General features: G+C 31.8%; 2 protein-coding genes across 3 annotated transcripts; one reads left to right on the forward strand and one right to left on the reverse strand.

The window, feature by feature from the left end:
• The first annotated feature begins 544 nt into the window (after window positions 1-544).
• On the forward strand, window positions 545-6,859 carry LOC100252684 (phosphoribosylamine--glycine ligase). 2 transcript variants are annotated; one of them, XM_010647098.3, is made up of 5 exons: window positions 545-785; window positions 940-1,216; window positions 3,732-4,102; window positions 4,977-5,507; window positions 6,196-6,859. In XM_010647098.3, exons 2-5 carry the CDS (start codon window positions 952-954, stop codon window positions 6,610-6,612), a joined length of 1,584 nt encoding a protein of 527 aa, XP_010645400.1. In that variant the 5' UTR covers window positions 545-785; window positions 940-951; the 3' UTR covers window positions 6,613-6,859. The 2 variants fall into 2 exon arrangements, with proteins under 2 accessions (XP_010645400.1, XP_010645401.1); XM_010647099.3 differs by having other exon boundaries at window positions 633-791.
• A 674-nt stretch (window positions 6,860-7,533) lies between these two features.
• LOC100245637 (protein-S-isoprenylcysteine O-methyltransferase B) lies at window positions 7,534-10,357 on the reverse strand. The gene is made up of 4 exons (XM_059741035.1): window positions 10,267-10,357; window positions 8,684-8,768; window positions 7,976-8,564; window positions 7,534-7,748 (listed from the first exon to the last, which is right to left on the reverse strand). Exons 2-3 carry the CDS (start codon window positions 8,763-8,765, stop codon window positions 7,978-7,980), a joined length of 669 nt encoding a protein of 222 aa, XP_059597018.1. The 5' UTR covers window positions 8,766-8,768; window positions 10,267-10,357; the 3' UTR covers window positions 7,534-7,748; window positions 7,976-7,977.
• Window positions 10,358-21,090: the final 10,733 nt, after the last annotated feature.

A 21,090-nucleotide genomic window follows, 5' to 3' on the forward strand; every position in this document is an offset into this window, starting at 1 on the left:
TCTTTTATGATATCCACAATTTATTAGTTAGTTCCCTTCATTGATTTAATAAAGACCTATTTAGGACTTTGTAGATGTATCTTTATGATACATTTTCGATAAGTAATTTACACTTAATTTTCACATATTTTGTTTTTCCTTCGAAAAGGAGTCATTAGGGTTTTATTTCTTAAAATAAATATAACTGACGAAGTCTTAACTTTTTCAAAAATAATTTTTTCTCCAATAAAAAACAAGTATTGTCATCGAATGACATACATGAAAAATGCAAGTCCATATATATATATATATATATATATATTATTAAAATTATATTATCATTAAAAAAAATATTTTTAAGAGCTTGGATCAATTTTTATTCCACTGATATTTTTTATCTAAAATTTTATCGGCATGTTTTGAGGCATCCTGATTATCCATAAAATTTAATCATAGATGTATTCGTAAAAATCTATATTTTTGTAGTTGATCATTAGTAGCCATTGAGATTGAAAAATGTATAGAGAAAAGACTCCTAATTTAAAAAAAATGAAAGAATGTTTGAAGTTTGAAAGTAGAAGGGGGTGCTTTTAAAAAATTAGAAGATTGTCTGGCCTCTACGAATCCAAGAGTAATAAATAAGCGAGCCACCATAGCAAATCCTGATTTGAAAAGGAGAAGAATAAAAGAGGCGGTGACGCACTCTACTGGTCCATCTACTCTTTCCTTTCTTTTGAGCCTCTGTCCGAAAACCCTAGCCTCTCTACCAAGGCCCCAAGGCCAACCTTTCTACGATTCAAAGTCAGGTCTGAGTCTGTCATCGTTCTATATCTCCTCTTCGTCTTCTAAATCTTCTGTTTTTCATTACTTTTTCCTCTCAACATCAAGTTTAGTATTTCAATTTTCGCACCACATTTTTCTTTGAAGCTATAATAAAGACTGATATTTGGGAAAATTCAGGGGCTTTTTGGGATGGCTTGCATGTCATTGAACAGCATTGGGACTCGTGGATTAAGAACTCTCCACAATCTTCATCTGTCTTCAAAGCCATTCCTACCAAGTAACTGCAGCATCTTTGGAACTTCATCATCTTTCATTGCAGGAGCTTCCATTTCCACAAAAAATCGCCCTATTCCTTGGGAACTTCGCCATTTCAGTGGCTCCGCAGCTTCTTTATCAACGCCATTCCAATTTCATTCTGTCTCAGTGAAAGCAGAACAATCTGACATTGCCTCTGGTAACCAAAATCCTAATTTTTCTAATGGTATTTACTTTATTGTGGGTTTGTGATTAAGGATATTATCCCCATTAAATTGCTTTATGCCTTTTGTGAATTAGTTGTACTGTGGGTTTTGTTTTTTCCTTTTTCCTTTTTATTTTTTATTGGGCCATCATGGGGTTTTGTTAGAATTTACCCTTCTCTTTTGATGCTGTGTTTGAAACTTGCTTGAGCTTGATTGTGCTTAGGTTTATATATTTTTGTTTTTTGTTTTTTTTTTTGGGTGGAATCAAGGAAATACTTTCTTTCAAAGTTAACAGTGTCTTTATTGTTGTGATTTTTTTTTATATTATTAGTCTTACTTGTTTCTGTCCTTTTTTTTTAAAAAAAAAAAAAAAATTCACCATTTTCCTGCATTTGATGTTGAAGTGAAACTGCATTTGGTCACAGTTTCCTATGATGAATTTGGCGTTAGCTCCCATACAAATTATGCAAATGGTTTTGGTTTTTGTGATCTTTTTCCAATTTGAACACTTTAAATTGAAATTTTTTTGGGATAAGAGCCCTTCAGTTAGGCTAATTTGGAACAAAATTTTCAGTTGTTGGGAATGTTGGATTCGGAGTGTATGAACACAGCATAAAAATTATTCATTCAACCCACCCATAGATCATAGTATTTAAAAATTGTACCTTGATTTGAAGGCAGAAGATGTGTTTTGGTTGAGCTGTTTCAATAACCAAGGATCATCCTCCTCAAGACTATTATTTCATACACAAAATTGTGTGTGGGCTACCTCCTTGAGCAAAGATTTTGTTTCTCCACATCATCCATTAGTTAAAGATGTCAGTCTGGTACATTTTGTTACTCCTAAATGTCAGTTAAGAGTTTAACTGCATTGTTGGTCTTCTAGCCTTTATTTAGATTTTTTTTATTTATTTATCGGCATACACAAAAGATATCAAGAACACCTAGCAAAGAGACACACCAAAGTACACAAGATGTATACAAAGGGTGCCAAGACTCCTAGCTTTACTTGCTCAAGGCTAACCAGACTGGATTTTCTTTCACTGAAATATGAAATTCATGATCCTTATTACCCCTTGTGAGCTGGGGAATGAGGCCATTATACTTATACAAGGCAAACAATGCAAGATTAATGTTAGATTTAACTTGCTTCCTCGTTCACCAGCGAATTCTCCCACATATTTAATGATATATTAATTTGCTCTAAATTCTTTTCAAGCATAGGCAAAGCATTCACAGAGGGGATACCCTAGTCTTTTTGTAATAGAATATAACTTATGAAAGTGAGTTTAGAATGCCATAATTTCTTTCCGTTTGACTGTGAAATACATAGAAAGGTGGCTAGATCCAACTATTTCATGGTTCATACTAATTTTGTATGAGTAACTACACAATATATTGAGTTGACTGTGAATCCAACTTCTAGTATTTCAATGTATGCATTGCGAAAGTGGATCAATCACCTAATCAAGCATTTCCCCTCGTCATTGGATCATTTGAAAGCTATTGAATTTTTTCAGAGTTGCATGTTTGATTCTCACATTAAAGAAAATATCTAGAATTGTTGGGAAGGAAATGTCTAGACTTGTGCCATATTGGAGGCTTGTTATTGTGGCAATTCCTATTTCCCTTCCAAGTGAATGTAGTTGTACCCGTTCACCTGGCATAGCCAACTCCTTTCTTAACCTGTTATACTTCCATGATGATGTTCTGCACATGCACTTATTTATTGCTTTTTAATCTGCTGGTATCGTTCGAGATTTATTCTTTACTATAGCGTATTAGATGGCTAAATAAGGTTCTGAATAGAAAATTCAGTGAGGCTGTTGGTTTGATGATGCACATTTTATTGGCACTTAGAGAAAATTTACTCAGAAGGGGCTGAATTCAGTCAGAGGAACATTATTGACAGTGAATGCAAAACATGCTCAGCAGTAGAGACTTTAAAATATTTCAACACTTCTAGCTTTTGTTCTACTCTGTTGTCTATCCAAACTTCCAGAAGATTTAGACAGGCTGGGCTATGATTCAATTCATTGTTTGTTAACACTTGCGTAATGCAGATCTGTATTTGGATGTAACCTGACAACAAATCCTAAATTTCAAAGACAAAGCAGGTCTCCTTTTAAAAATCCATGACACCTGGAGTTAGAAATTTAAATCCCATATCAAATTGAGGCATCTAAACACAAGCTTGTGGCTATGCTAGGAATAAGTAATTTTGAGGCTTGAAAGCTATGTGTTAGGCTGTAGCTAAAACTATCAAAATTGTTGTTAAAGTGTCTCTTCCTTTGCATATGCATGCATTTGTTTTGTTCTTTACAAATGGGTATACTCTTTTTTTTTTTTTTTTTAATCAATAAAACTTTGGAATATTGATTCAAGATTCATTGTATCTGATTATTCTCTTAAACATATGAGACAGTGTAACAGTTGGTTTCATGGCTTATTCACTTGTTCATGCTTCATCATTCATTGATCCATCTCTATTTATTGGCTCTGTTGAAGATAGGGTGGTTGTGCTGGTCATTGGCAGTGGCGGAAGGGAACATGCTCTATGCTATGCCTTGAAGCGATCTCCCTCTTGTGATGCAGTCTTCTGTGCACCTGGAAATGCTGGGATTTCCAACTCAGGAGATGCCACTTGTATTTCAGACCTTGACATCTCTGACAGCTCAGCAGTGATCTCCTTCTGCCATAAATGGGGAGTAGGACTAGTTGTTGTGGGGCCAGAGGCTCCTCTTGTTGCAGGTCTCTCAAATGATCTAGTTAAGGCTGGAATACCCAGTTTTGGCCCTTCATCGGAAGCTGCTGCGTTAGAAGGTTCCAAGAACTTCATGAAGAATTTGTGTGACAAATATGGGATTCCCACTGCTAAGGTCTGTCTGTTTATTTTGATCTCAGTTACACAAGTGTGATGATTCCTTCCTTTTGTGCCCCCCCTTTTTTTTATTTATGAAAATCAGAGCATGTTTGCTTGTTGCTGGCATTTTTATCATGAATATGAGTATGTCAGCTTGCTTCTATCAGTTTTGATCTTAGTAAGGAGATGATGGGTATCATTTTCTTCTCTCTTTGTTTTTTAGACTTTAGTACCCACAGCGATTGCTTTCGGTTTCATATTACCGGAAAGTTAGTGCGCTGCCTTAGTGCCTGTGTAGGTGTCAGAAAGCAATTTACTGTAATTAGGCTATAAGACTTTAGATTCTCCATGACTAGAATGTTATTTAGAGTGCGTTTGACAGTGATTTTAGGAAGTGTTTCTAATCTTTCTAATGCTTGAAAAATAAAAATTTTAAAGTATTAGACAGGGTTGAAATACTTCCTAGAATCACTGTCAAACGCACTCTTAGATTTAATCTTTAGTCAAAGAGACTGATTCTCTAACTACAATCCTGGACTGAGGTTAATTCTGGTGGTAGGGATCTCTTCTGGACTTTATTAGCAGTTTCAGAAGCATTGTGAGGTAGTGAGCTTTGGACCCTCTTTTCTCCTTCTCTTCACCTTCTGTATTACATTTTGCTTGGGGCAGTCCAAGACTCCAATTCTATTCCATCTTTTTAGATTGTGATCCCCCTGGTGCTCTTTTGGTATATTATCTTTGCATATAAAAAGGTCCATTCTAATTAATCCTTGACTAAGTGATTTTCCTCACTCCATTTTTCTCAAATTAACATTTATTTGCTTTATCATTTATATGTCAGCGCATCCCCATAAAACACTCCTTACTAATGCTTTAATTGATTGCTGCAGTATCAAACTTTTACAGACCCTGCTGCTGCAAAGCAGTATATTCAAGAGCAAGGGGCACCAATTGTTATAAAGGCGGATGGATTGGCTGCTGGAAAAGGAGTTATTGTTGCTATGACATTGGATGAGGCATACGAAGCTGTTGACTTGATGCTTGTCAAAGGTGCTTTTGGTTCAGCTGGTTCCCAGGTCATTGTTGAAGAATTTCTGGAGGGAGAAGAAGCATCCTTTTTTGCTCTGGTTGATGGAGAGAATGCCATACCTCTAGAATCTGCTCAGGACCACAAACGAGTTGGTGATGGTGATACAGGGCCCAATACTGGTGGGATGGGGGCATACTCTCCAGCACCCATCATAACAGAAGAACTTCAGTCTTTGGTCATGAAATCCATAATTATCCCTACAGTAAAAGGAATGGCAGCAGAAGGTTGTAGGTTTGTTGGAGTTTTGTATGCTGGGCTCATGATTGAGAAGAAGTCTGGATTACCTAAGCTAATCGAGTATAATGTGCGATTTGGAGATCCAGAGTGCCAGGTTAGTCATTGATACTTGACTCATGATAAAGCATATATTCTAAGTATAGTCATAGCACATCAGCTGACCATTTGATCCATGTGAGGGACTGAACCTGTTGGCATATGCTATTCTCTTGAGAACTTAATCTTACACATGAACGGTTATGAATTTGGTTTCTTTCTGTGTACGTTGGTGCCATCAAATGGTTATTAGGATTTCTGAACGGTTAAGAATTTGGTTTCAGTCTGTATGTTGGAATATTGGAATAGAGAATGGGAATGGGAAGTCAATTCCATTCCCATTCTTTATGTGTTTGGATTGGTCTTTAGAATGGGAATAGGAATAAAAAAATTGATTAGCATGAAAATCAAATCTCACTCTCACTAGGATTTTGATTCCGCTCTCCTACATGGAATTGAGATTTACCATCATCACCATCCTAGTTCTGCTCCTATTCTCACATACCAAATGCACCCTACATGTCTTTTTTCTCTTGGGATTGGGGTTGGTGGGTGGGTTGTTGCATACTCAGTCTACATGCTTTGAAAATGCATTTGCATGACCTTGTGTAAATGACAACCAATGGAGAATTGAAGTATATAGACCATTGGCATAATTTTTCTTGATAAATGATGGTGTATGCATTGTGTTATTAGGTTGATGGCCCGTTTATTTTTATTTATTTATTTATTTTCATGATTCCCAGGTGCTAATGATTCGGCTGGAGTCTGATCTGGCCCAAGTTCTGCTTGCAGCTTGTAAAGGAGAGTTAAGTGGGGTATCTCTGAACTGGTCCCCAGGGTCTGCCATGGTGGTGGTAATGGCAAGTAAAGGCTACCCTGGGTCCTATGAGAAGGGAACTGTGATTTCCAATCTTGACGAAGCAGAGCTTGTTGCTCCATCTGTCAAGGTGTTTCATGCTGGAACAAATCTCGACTCAGATGGCAACTTCATTGCTGTTGGGGGTCGCGTTCTGGGAGTTACTGCCAAGGGGAAAAATCTTGAAGAGGCACGGGAGAGAGCCTACCGAGCCGTTGAGGAAATCAACTGGCCAGGAGGGTTCTACCGCCGAGATATTGGTTGGAGAGCGCTTCCTCGCGGCCAATTTGCTACAAAATTGTGAAACTGGTTCCTTTACTTGGAATTTTGGGGAATAATAATGATGGTGGCAAATTGAGAAACAAAAAATGCTTAATGTATTAGCAGAGTAAAATAGAATTGGGTCTCAAAAGAAATTGATTCTACTAAAAAGAACAACACCACTTGAAATGAAGAATTCAGCAACTTCTCAGAAACATGATTATGAGAATGAATGTGGCTGCCACACTCATTTATTATAAGAAAGAGAGATCTGGAAAGAAGTTGTTTTCTTCTTGTGTGGATGCCTTGTGTTCGCAGAGCCTTAACGAGTTTTTTCCTTTCTCAATTCTATCGAGGAAGCTCCTTCATGACATGCTATTCTGTAGCCCTGGGTATAGGCTCCATGAGCTGCTTTGCATTGAAACATTCAATTATGGCACACTGCAACATGCCATTCTAAATATACTTGAAAGCAAATATTAAAGATGTAGAGACGTTCAACTTCTAATCTAATGAGATTAGTTCAAACTTCATCCAAGAACCCAGTTTGACAATACTTGAAAACAATTATAGTAAAATACTTGGATCGCCATATTCTCGAGCAAGATATAACAGGCTAACAGCCTCATTCTTTCAGTTTGGCATTCAGCTTTCACTTTACATCAATCCAAATGCAAAATCATATCTAAAACAAAACATATCAAATGTTATACTTTTTATTATTATTGAATGAAGAAAACAAAATAGAGGTTAGGGTGTTGTTTGTTTTTTTTAATTTTCTAATGAAATCAACTTGCCTTCAAATTTTAAATCGTTTGTTTTTTATTTTTATTTTTTTAACTTATGATTTATTTCTTAAATTTTTTTACTAAATAGAAAAAATCAAATATCTTAACTTTATCTAAATGCTAAAAATAACGTATTGATTTTTCTTTACTTATTAATACTTAATAGAAATAAGATATTAAAAAAACAAACTTAATACTTAACACTATTAAGGATTATTTAGTTTTAAGTTCTATGTAGAATTAAGTCAAATACAAAACACCACCTAAGGGCATGTCAGTTCAGCAAAGAACAAAATTTGCAAGTCAGGAAGACCACATCATTATCCAAGTATCATCTTCTTGGATCATTCTGATAGTTGCTCACTGCAGCATTCCTCATGCACTCTTCTCCCTGCACAATCACACCAAGAAATAAATTTTAGTGTTGCTTCATCAATCCATGACAGGAGAATGTTCAAAGCCCCATCTTTTCTTCTGGGGTCTGCCACTACAAAAATAGATAAATAACTAGTCATTCCTGCCAGCCATTAAACTGTTCAGCTTCAATCATATTTAAACTTCCTTTTCCAGAAAATGTAACAATTTTTTTTTGTTTACTCTGTCACAAGTTTCACATACCTTCACTTCACAAACGGCACCCCAGAAGGCACCAGTTGTGCATATTCCTCATACTCTGACCCAAAAAACTGCCTCAGGAAAAACTCCTCATATGGTATTCGTTTATAAAAGAAGTGCCAGACGATAATTGCAAATGCAATTGTGGAGATGGGATTACAGAGCATTATCTGAGTGCCAACAGACCATATGAGAAAACCAGAATATCCTGGGTGACGTATATATCTATAGATTCCATGAGTTACCAATTTGTGATCCTCTTCATGATAAACCTTGATAAGATGAGTGAAGGACCGCCCAGCTGTTAAAATTGCTGTTTTCCTTATGATTTCCCCAATTACAACCATTGCAAGGCCTGAGTTGCTTATCCACCAAATTTCCTTTAACCCGGGAAATAAAACAATTTCAGCAAAGTACTCCAGCAGTGAACAAACCATTGCCAGCAAATAAGCTTTACTGATCAAAAGAGACTTGAGAGTTACATTCGACCTTCCATGAATGTTGACTGCAATGACATATTCAGAACTGTGAAAGAAAATTATCGCCAAAAACATTTGAGATAACTGTCTGCAAGCTGTGTAGCTGAAGTTTTCTGTCATTTTTGTCAATTAAGCAAATCAATTTTACTCTGATGGACTATAATGAGATATGGAGTATCAAGCTCTCACTGAGGGACAAGGATGAAGAAAATTTCTGGGGTTTACTTCAGACCTGAAAATACTTTAGAGCTGTACAATGACAATACTAAAAGGTGGGCCTTCAAGTCACCATAAAGATGCTTCAAGAATGTCATTTCCTGCAAAAGAGAGATCTAGTTTAGGATCTAGAGAACTGTGCATAAATTGTTAAGACATATTGCTGGAAGCTTTTAAATCAGTCCTGACATGGAATGAACAAAGTAGGCAGCTCAAAAACACTTGCTATTAGAGGAAGAGTGCGTTTGGTAGTGCTTCTACAATACGTTTCTAGCCTTCCTAATACTTGAACAATAAAAATTTTTAAGTGTTAAAAAGATTAAAAACACTTTCTAAAATCACTGCCAAACGGGCTCGAAGAGTGTGTTTGGCAATGATTCTAACAAGTGTTTCTAGCATCTTTAATAATTGAAAGATAAAAATTTTGAAGTGTTAGAAAGACTAGAAACAGTTCCTAAAATCACTGCCAAACACGATTCTAGCATCTTTAATACTTGAAAGATAAAAATTTTCAAGTATTAGAAAGGCTAGAAACACTTCCTAAAATTATTGCTAAACACATTCGAAATCTATGTGATCACTCAATAACATGCTTATCCTCTTTCTACAAAAAAGAAAAAAAAATGCCTAAAAGTCACATCATTGCTAAATTTTTTAGATCAGTTAGGAAAATCTATATTTGGAAACACTTCCCTTTATTTCAAATTGATGAGTTTACACCAAAAACATGCTTATTAGCATTTCTTAAACGAGAACATGTGCCTGTTGTAGAAACAATAACATTTTTTCTTGAACTTAAGCAAGACAGGTGATCACCAAAGTTTGATTTCCATTGAACTTATTGAAATTGATAACCTGGTGACACCCATGAGTGTTTGCTTGCTTTATATCAGCCTAATCATCTACAAAGTGGGATAGATTGAAGATGTTGGTAACCTAGCTAAAATGGGAAAGATTAAATTGAAAGGTGTTTCAAACGTGATGGATGATGAATCCTAACCAACAAACTGAAAATTATTTGCTCAACAGTCAAGAAATGATATCAACAATATAAGCTTATTTAAAGTAAGAATGCCAAGATGGATGAGATGTACCAGAAGAGAAGGCAAAACTGGGAAAAAACACATTCATATGAACTGAAAGCTAATAACAATTGAGGACAATACTGAAGACAATTGGTTGAGATGGTTTTGGTCATGCCCAACTAAGATAAAAAAATGCTAGAATTATAAAGTTTCATACTGAAGGGACTACAAGCATAGCATTAAACAGTAGGATGGCTCAATTAAAGTGTTCTCCAAGATTGAGAATTTGATGCATGCATGATTCAAGAAGATGATTCATGAACATCAGCTTGAATCAATCAATGGTATCTAATAAGTCCCCTGCTGTTCACAACAGTGCCTTGACTTTCAATATAAATTGACCGATCAAGATGTGGGAGGGCTGAATTGGATAGATATCCAGCTCAAAAATCTTAGACATATCCATCTAAAATGAACCCTAAATCTAAATCCAAATCCAAATCCAAATCCAAATGCAACCATGAAAATAGTAGTGATACATCTACATTCCATGCAGAATCAAACAACAATTTACCCTAATAATATTTGCATTGAATCGGATACCACCCAACAGAATCTTGAAAAAGTTCAGTGAAGAAGATAAAAGGACTAAGATAGCATTACTCTGCCACCTGATGTAAATGGAAGGGTTTGACGTTCAAATCAACCACACCGAAGTTTTTCATCAAATAATTTTCTGGGTTTTTCTTCAAGCACTTTGAAAAGCACCATTCAAACGCTAAATTTTCAGGGTGTATCATCAAAGAACTAAAACCAAAGAAAACTCAATCACGATCAGAAATACACATAGCATCACCAGCCAACAAAATTCATTTGATTCAAAAGGGAAACAAACAAAATCTAACAATTTTAACTCGAAACATGAAAGAAACACCTCACCTTCTCCTTCCAAATCTCAAAAAAAAGAAAAAAAAAAACTTGGGTTAGGGTTTGAACGCAAACCCCATCGAGGAGAGAGCAGAGACGGGTTTCAGGTTAAATCCGAATCCAAACTGGGGATTGATTTGCACTCATCCCAAATACACACTAAAGTAGTAAAGTGTGCGGATATATAGGAATCAACTTCACTGATTATTTTTAGTCAAAAAATTATTAATCATAAGCCGTTACGGACGTTAGAAATTTAGAGACTCTTGGTGTATGATAAAAATAGAAAACTATTTTTAAAGATTTCTAATTTTGTTTCCACATTGTTATTTGAAAATAATTTTCAAAAATAAATTAAAATAGACAAACTTTTGGCACACAAGTAGAAGTTTTCTAAATTTAAAAAATTTGGATATATATAAAAATTTTTAAAAATTACAAAAAGTAAAATTGAATATGATATTATTCTCTTTCTCCCTTCATAATCTAATACTAGTATCATAAATCTTAAAATATAATATTCCTTTAAATTACTTGTACTTTTCTAAATTTTTTTAAACTTTTCTAAAATTTTTTATTAAGAAAATAAATTTCAAATCAAACTAATAAATAAAATTTATTAATTTTCAAAAATTATTTGAAACTCAAAAATTGATTTAATTAATACTAAAAAAATTATGGAACTCAATAACTTTATATATATATATATATATATATATATATATATATATATTTTGTTAGACAAATAAACTTCAAATTAAACAATACTTAATACATTGAATTAATCGAGTATATTAATTTTTAAAAATAATTTAAAACTCAAATAATAAACCAATTAATATTAGAAATTTATGAATAAAAAATAGTTTATAACAACTTTATTGTTTCTCTTTTATATAGAATTTTTTTTTTATATATTTTTTTCTCTAGTCAAATGAACTTCAAAGTAAACAAAACTTAATGCATTGAATTTATTAACGAATCTAATAATTTTTAAAAATAATTTAAAATTCAAAGTAAACCAATTAATACAAAAAAAATTTAGACAAAAATTGGTTGCGACTTTATTGTTTTTCTTTTATATAGAATCATTATTTTGTTTAACTCTTTTTTACTAGGCAAATGAATACCAAATTAAACAAGACTAGTAATTTTTATTTTTTTTATTCTTTTACGATAGATTCATTAATGAGTCTAATAATTTTTAAAAATAATTTAAAGCTCAAATAATGATACAATCAATACTAGAGATTTATAGGCAAAAAAGTCTAAAATGACTATTGTTTTTCTTTAACATAGAATCATTATTTTCTATTTTTTTAACTAAGCAAATAAATTACAAATTAAACAAAACTTACTATGTTGGATTTATTAACGAGTCTAGTAATTTTTAAAAATAATTTGAAATTCAAATAGTAAACTCATTAATACCATAAATTTATGGACAAAAATCATTAGATCATAATGACTTTTTTTTTTCTTTTTTTTTTTGTTGCACATCTTTATATTTTTGTAAATTTTCTCACTATAAGGATGAACTTCAAATCAAGTGATACTTTGTAATGAATTTATTAATGGGCTTAACAATTTTTAAAAATAATTTAGAACTTGAAAAATAGATCCAATCATTAAAAAAAAAAAAAGATTAAAATTGATATATTATTAGTCATGACTTTACTGTTTCTCTCATACACACAAATACATATTTTGAATTTAGGTAAATAAATAAGACATAATTAATAATATTCTTTAATGAATTTTAAAATTTTTAAGAATAATTTTGAATTCAAAAAATTGATTAAATTAGTTGTAGATCAAATCAAAGCATTCTAAAATGTTATGTACATGCAATAAAAAACTTGACTTATTTACATATTAAAAAATTTAAACTTTATTCATTCTTAATAATATAAAAAAAATATGAAGATTGTAGGAAATCTTCATATTACCTTTTGAAAAATCCAGGATCCAATAAAAAATTGTTTCACTGTTCAATTCTTCACCCTAGGTCGCGAATGGAACCATTGTCAAATCGGGAACTATTTCGTTTCACAACACAAAAACCGTTCACCTACTCTATAGAGAACTTTTCTTTTTAAGTTCTCTAGTTTGAGAGAGAGCGAGATATATATAGTGGGATGGTTTCTGGGCAATTTATATTAGTTTCAACTCCCCGAAATTGCTCACCCAGATCTCTAATTTGTTGGATTGGGTTGGGTCAGCTTGACTTGGGCACCCACCTAACTCCAACATCTCTCACTTGCACAAAATGAGTTTATACAACCAATCAATAATTAAGCAAGTCCATTCTCTTAGGATTTTTAAGGTGATTCATACAAGCAAATGGGTCATGTGACCATGCGAGCACATCTACAATTTTGAGAGCTTATAAAGTTATGTACCTGTTAAGGATACATAATAGCATAAGCCCAAAATTATGAGTGAACAATTATAATCATGTCTCATTGTACCCCAGATTTATTTAGTTACATTTTAATGTATAGACTTAATCCCTTAAAGCTGCATACTACACAACATTATAAATGTATTCACAACTATATTAGCTACAAAAACAATATAATCGGTTGACCGTGAACACATCTTTATCAATGTAACTAAAAAAAAAATCGTGTAAACTTATGTCTTTTAGATTCAAATTAATTGCTTGCCCAATATGTCCCATAAGGATAAATTATTTTAGTTCTGTTAGAAACATACCAAAGTAGTAACATTAATTTGTCACCTCAAAACATAGCCAAAAATACAAAGAGTACAATAGTGGGCTATTATAATTGTACTAAACACTAAGGATCTCACACAGTGAGAATGTAAGGATGAATCGCTCACTTTCCTTATTAGCCACTTTCAAACACATGTATATGAAAATACATGTTATGATGGTTTCTCTTCACTTAGAGAGTGTATGTCAAATTACCACTATATAGACCTCAACTAAGAGCTTCATACCAATAACTCGTTTGAGTTTCACATCTATGGTTCTCCTAAAACCTTTTTTGTTAAAACTCAAGTCTAGTTCAAACAAGCAAATGTAGTTGTGGGCGATTACATTCGGTCAATATGTCATTTATTATTGACCTCATCTTGATGCTTAATTAAAGTGACACTTATTATCTTTGTATACTTTTTGCTAATTTATCATTATCAGTATACCATGTCTCATCCCAACTCATAAAGCATTGATTGGGGCGATTGCTCATGTGAGAGAGCCAACCTCTGCCTGTTGACATACATTTAAGAGCATATATGCATAAGTACCATGTACATACTCAATGATATGAATAACGAATACTCATTTCATTTGATCATTAACAAAATATCTTATATCCAATCAATAATGATCCATGTCATATAATCAACATAAATTATAACCTACGCAATCCTAATGACGTTACATGTACAAAAAATATGTCTCTCGAAATGGATTTTGTGAATGGATCAACAACCATCTCACATGTAGGTAAATATTTCAGGATCACATCATTTTGTGCAATGATATCTCTTATAAAATTATCCTTAGTATCTATATGCTTAGTCCTTCTATGATATTTCAGGTCCTTTACATAAGCGATTGCAACTTGACTGTCACTATAGACTGTTGTTGGCCCAAAAACATCCTTGACTATTCCTAAGCTTTTCAAAAATCATCTCAACCATACAACTTCTTGTGTTGCAGCTGAACAAGCAATAAATTTAGCTTCCATGGTTGATAAAGCTATACAAGTGTGTTTCTTGCTTCTCAATGAGATAACACCATTGTTAAGCAAGAATATATATATCTATATATATATATCCAAATGCTAATTTACGCTCATCTAGATCACCTACCCAATTGGCATCTGAATAACCCACCAAACGCAATTTTTTGCCTTGATAACAAAGAGAATAGTCCTTTGTGCCTTTTAGATTCCTAAGAATGCTCTTTATTGCTTTCCAATGCATTATTCTAGGATTTTCTAGGTAAAGACTAACCATCTTAACAACATAGTAGATGTCCAGTCTTGTGCACATTGTAGCATACATTAGACTCCAAACAACATTGGAGTAGGAAACATTACTCATTTTCTTTTTTTCTTCTGGAGTCTTTTGACTCATTTCTTTGCTTAAGTTTTCACCTCTTGCAAATGGAGTGTCAATGGGATTGCAATCTTGCATGTTAAATCATTCAAAGATTTTCTTAATATAGTGTTCTTGTGAAAGAGCCACTAGTTTGTTAGAACGATCTATATAGATCTTTACTCCAAGAATATAAGATGCTTCTCCCATATCTTTCATCTCAAAATTAAATGATAACCATCTTTTAATGGTTTGAACAAACTCCAAATTATTTCCAGCTATAAGTATATCATCCACGTATAAAGATAATAACACATATTTATCTTTAGTTGTATAATGTAAACACAATGGTTCTCATCAATCATTGTGAAATCATACGAAGGTATTGCATAATGAAATCTCAAGTACCACTATTTGGATGATTGCTTAAAGCCATAAGTCGATCGATTTAACTTGCACACTTTGCGCTCTTGGCCTTGGATAATGAAACCTACTGGTTGTTCCATATAGATTTCTTCATCCAATTCTCCATTAAGGAAAGTTGTTTTAACATCCATTTGGAATAACTCTAAATCCATATGAGCTACAATAGCTAGAATGAAGCCAATTGAGGTAAACCTAACTACTAGAGAGAAAGTTTCCTCATAGTTTATACCCTCTTGTTGGGTATACCCTTTAGCAACTAATCGAGCTTTATAATTTTTAATGGATCCATCTACCATTCGTTTTATTTTAAAAACTCATTTGTTCCCAATAGTTTTTTAATCTAAAGGCAGATCAACCAAGTCACAGACTTGATTTTTTCACATTGACTCCAATTACTCTTCCATTGTTTTTCTCTATTCATCCTTAGTTGGACAAGTAAAAGCCTTTTGAACTAACTTATGCTCAACATCAACATACTGAGTAACAATATGAACTCCCCCTTCAATCTCAAATCATTGTCGAGGAATAATTTGTCGACAACTTTTTCTCAACATCGACTCTTTTATTGTACTTGTTATAGGTACTAGTTCACTTCCACTAGGTTCAAGCATCAATTATTGTTTGAGTGTAGATCTTATGTCAAGATCCATTATTTCATAAAGATATAAATCTATATCAATTTGATTCGTACGTGGGAAATCATCTTCTAAAAATGTAACATCTTGTGATTTTAATTCAATTACTATTCCATCTTCATGCTCACCTATCAACACATAACCATTAGAGTGTTCACTGTATCTTATAAAGATAAATTTCCTTATTCTATGACCTAATTTTCCATATTTATGAGAAGGATTGTGAATATAAGTCATCGACCCCTACAGTTGCAAATTGGTAAGATTAGGCTTTTGATTATTCCATAACTCATATGGAGTAGATGCAATAATAGCCTTTGAGGGTACTCAATTAAGTACATAAGTAGCAGTTAACAATGCATCTTCCCAATATGAAATGGGAAGATTTGCTTGAGCCATCATTGACCTAACCATGTCTAACCATGTTCTATTCCTAATCTTAGAAACTCTATTTTGTTGTAGAGTCCCTAGAATAGTGAGTTGTCTACTAATACCCTTTTCATCACATAAATTTTTAAATTATTCTAACAGTATTCTCTACCTCAGTTTGTTCTTAATGTTTTAGTTTTTTTATCCAACTGATTCTCAACTAAATTAATGTAGTGTCTAAATTAATCTAATACTTATGATTTATGAGAAATCAGATAAACATGACCATAACGAGTAAATTCATCTATAAATGTGATGAAGTACAAGGCGTCATGCCTTGCTCTAACATTCATAAGACCATAGATGTCAGAATGGATCAATTGCAATGGTATTTCAGCTCTAACTCCTTTTCCGAATGGTTTTCTTATTGTCGTACTAGCGAGATAGTATTCAAAAGTTGGGACATCAATTTTAGTGAATTGACCTAGTAGATTTTCTCTAGCTAGTCTATTCATTCTTTCTTGTCCAAATGCCCAAGTCCAGCATGTCATATGCTCACATTATCACATGTATAGAAGTAGTCATCAACGAATAATAACTATCATTAGTATTAGACAATACATAATTATCAATGTTAAGAACCATAAAACCATTTAGAATAAATCAAAAACCATAGTATGTTGTTCCCAAATACAACTCCATTACCTAATCATAAAAATTCAAATTGAAACCTAAACCAAGAAGGACTAACACAAAGACCAAATTTCATCGAATATCCGAAGCATAAAGAACATCATGTAAGAAGGGTATGTTCTCTGTGTAATTCCAATTTACATGTTCCAGTACCCTTGACCTCAACTTTGGAGTTGTTTCCTACATAGATCCATCTTATATCGAAACTAATTCATCGAAACTCTACATATGCTACTCGGTTTCTAGCTGAGATCTGATGACTGCCTCAACTTTTGCTCATTAGTGAGGACATGTCTAGATGTTTTAAGCTCTCTTATGATTCTTTTCATCTCCTTGAGATGTTGTTTCATTGTATGGTTCGGTCGCATCTTATATTTTCCAAATTTCATTTCAAGTTATCTCAACTTTGTACCTGAAAGTCTACCATACTTTTCTTTTAGAGCTTCCCACATCTCTTGAGTAGTTTGGTATACCTCATACTCAATTAAGAGATAATCTTACATACAACTTAACAACTTAATGTGAGCTAAAGGATTTTTTTTCTTCCAAGCCACATAAGCTTCCTAATCTCTTCTATGTTGGGCAAAGTTCCCTTGTTTAGGTTCTTACATGATATGATTAAGTGTTTCAAGAGCCTCTTGCTCTTCAAGGATATACTAAACCTTGCGATGCCAAATCTCATAATTATCACCATCTAGTTTCTCACCCATATTTAGTTCTACTATGATGTTCTTAGTTGCAGTCGACATATTCAACTACATAGAGATATTGCACAAATTTTATAAGTTGGTACTTTTACGAATATCGATACTCATACTTGCTCTAATTATCTTTTAATGTGTAATAACCTTAATGACAATTCACTATGTTCCCAATCAGATTCTATATACAATTTTAATTATTACGAATTAGAAATAATCTATGCAAGCATTACTATATATATAATTTATTTAGGCAATAAATTACATATATTTTCTTCAACCTAAAACTTCCCACTCAATGAAATAATATAGTACAACTAGCATGTGTTGACAATATATTTATAAAGAACTAAAGACATGTGAATAAAAAAGATATACTTATTCATCAATGAGATAAATATACATGTCATGTCTTGCATATCAAAATATTTACATTTGGTGTACAAAACATAAAATAAAATGTAATATATAGAAGAAAAACTAATCTTCTCTCTTGAAGCTAAAAAAAAAACAATATTTGGATTATACACAGTGTCTTCTATAACTTTAGAAGTTGTTTTCAATAACCATAACCCTTTAAGATTTTTATGCCTAATAGAATTTGAAAACCTCACACTTTGTAAGTTATGAGAAATAGAAAGCATTGTTGTTTGTCTAATGACATTCTTCACAAAACATATTTGCCAATGTTCCTTAAAAAGAGCTACTAAATCACAAAAAGACTTATGTGTGAAACCTTGAGGCCCTTCTTGGACGAATTCTCATATATTTTCTAAAACTTTGGCCTCAGGTTCTATTAATGACATTTGTCAAATTCATTTTTAATAGCCCGACTGAAAATATATTCCACTTCCAAACTCTTGATCATCTTAACCACATGATCCACATGTTCATTTATAGAATGGCTAAGGTCCCTCTTATAATTCATAAGCGTATCTAAAAATAGCCAAGGTCCTTTATCCCTTAATACTCTCCTAGTTCTCTTCATTCGTACCATTTTGTACCTGACAAAAAAATTTAATTTAATTTTAATGAGTAACATATACTCATACTTTAATTAAATATTTGAACAAATAAAAAATTTAATTAGAAGGACACAATTATATATATATATATATATATGTGTGTGTGTGTGTGTTTTATTGTCCCTCATTATTTTTATTATTATTATTTTATGAACAAATCAACATTCATCATTTTGACTAAAGAATCATGTTAGATACCAAGTCTTTAGTCATGGTCTAACTATACCAAAAGGTAATAATTATATTTGAAAGTGTTGGTATTCTAGTGCTAATAAGGAACTCCTTACATAGGAAAGACTCAGGCGCGAATCCTGGGTGTAGCATCATATTCAAAAAATTTATATTTTATTATCTAAGGAGTCCACAGTGTCATATATATATATATATCCCATAATCTACATTTTATTTCATTTTTATTGGATATTATTTGGATTATCCACTAGTGGCATGGTAGGGGTGGACTCCTGGGCAGGTTCTGTGGGATTATAGTGTCATCTATATATATATATATATATATATATCTACATTTTATTTCATTTTTATTGGGGGTGGACTCCTGGGCAGGTTCTGTGGGATTATAGTGTCATCTCATCATTTAAAAAAAAAAATTATATTATCCAATTTCCATTTTATTGGATATTATCTGCATTATCGGATATTACTAATAAACTGCATTATTAGATACTATCTTCTTTGCATTTAATCGCAGATATCCAATTTTCACGTGCATCCACTACATCCACCATTTTTTTTTAATTTTTTTTTACTACATCCACCATTTTTATTTTTTATTTTTTATTTTTTTATTTATTATCTTATTTTATTTAAGTGAACATTGTTCTTTCTAGAAACAAATCATAATAGGAAATAATTTTCTTTTCGGAAACAAATAAAAAATGAGCATGAAACAAATGAAAACGCTTTGATACCAATGTAGGAAATCTTCAGATTACCTTTTGAAAAATCTAGGATCCAATAAAAAATTGTTTCAGCATTCAATTCTTCACCCCAGGTCGTGAATGGAACCACAGTCAAATTGGGAACCACTTCATTTCATAGCACAAAAACATTTAAGAACTTTTCTTTTTAAGTTCTCTCCATCTTTCTTTTATGAGAAAATAAAAGTGAGCTAGAGAGTTCAAGAGAGCGATAGCGAGACCTTTATATATATATATATACATTTAGTGGGGTGGTTTTTGGGCAGTTTCAACTCCCAGAAACTGCTCCCCCCAGATATCTAATTTGTTGGATCGAGTTGGGTCAGCTTGACTTGAGCACCCACCCAACTCCAACAAAGATGTTAATATCCTTATGTTTCTAGCATATACTAAAATAGTTTTTTTTTTTTATTAAAAAAATTATTATTTATGATTTTATTACAATATTATTATTCATGTTTTACTAAAAATTATTTTTTAAATTTATTTGTAATTTAAAAAATTATTTTCATTTCTAATAAGAATTAAATTAAATTTATATTACATAAATTGAATTTTCAAGTATATATACATATATATATAAACAACTTATCCAAACATCTTTTTTTGTTTTTTATTTTTAAAAACACATGCCAAACACCCTTAACCCTTATTTTTATTAAAAAAAAATAAAATTAGAAAATGGTTTTTTTATTCTTTAACTTAAAAACAATTTTTAAAAACAAGTTTAAGAAAATATGGCCAAACAAGGCCTTATTTATCTAATTTTACCATTTTTTGTTTTTAAAAACTAAAAAATAATAATAATAAGGTTTGTTTAATAATGCTTTCTATACTTGTCTATAAATTAGTTGCTTTTAAGTTATAAAATAATAAATAAAAAAAATTGTTAGTATTCCATTAAAAAATAAGGGTATTTGATAAATTATTTTTCAAAATTCAAAAAAAAAAAAGAACTCTTTCAATAAATTGTTTTTTTGTAAAAAAAAAAATGTAAATTCAATTTATATAATATTAATTAAATTTAATTCAAATCTTATTAAAAGTTTACAAATAAAATAATAAATAAATAATTTTTAATAAAATGTAAATAAAAAATATTATAATAAAAAATAAATTATATACTTTTATAAAAAAATATTATTTTAAGAGATATTATAAAAATATGGTATTATTATCTTCATAGAGACATAATTGATTTTTTTATTAAAAATAAAATATATTAATTTAAAAATAATAATGATTAATAATATCTTATTTGTAAATAAACCAAGTTTAATATTTTAATATGAAAATAAACCAAGATTTTCATTACATGTATGTATTTAGTACACAATTATGGAGAAAATAGTTTGAACTAGTTTTGATTTAGTTTGCAAGTTATTAGGTTAGTTTTTAAATTTAAAATTATTCTTAAAAACTAGAAAAATCATTTAAAATTTTAAAGCATTAAATCTTTGCATAGGATCCTCTTCGGCTTTTATGTTCTTCATGCTCCTTTGTGGTTGACTTACTATTCAACTTTGACATTGACTTTTAAGTCACTTTTGGAGGGTTTTTTTGGATCCATGGTGTGACTTTAGCAATACCCTAGGTCCTTCTCCCTTTTG

Source organism: Vitis vinifera, chromosome 12, assembly GCF_030704535.1.
Source record: "Vitis vinifera cultivar Pinot Noir 40024 chromosome 12, ASM3070453v1".
Classification (NCBI taxonomy): domain Eukaryota; kingdom Viridiplantae; phylum Streptophyta; class Magnoliopsida; order Vitales; family Vitaceae; genus Vitis; species Vitis vinifera.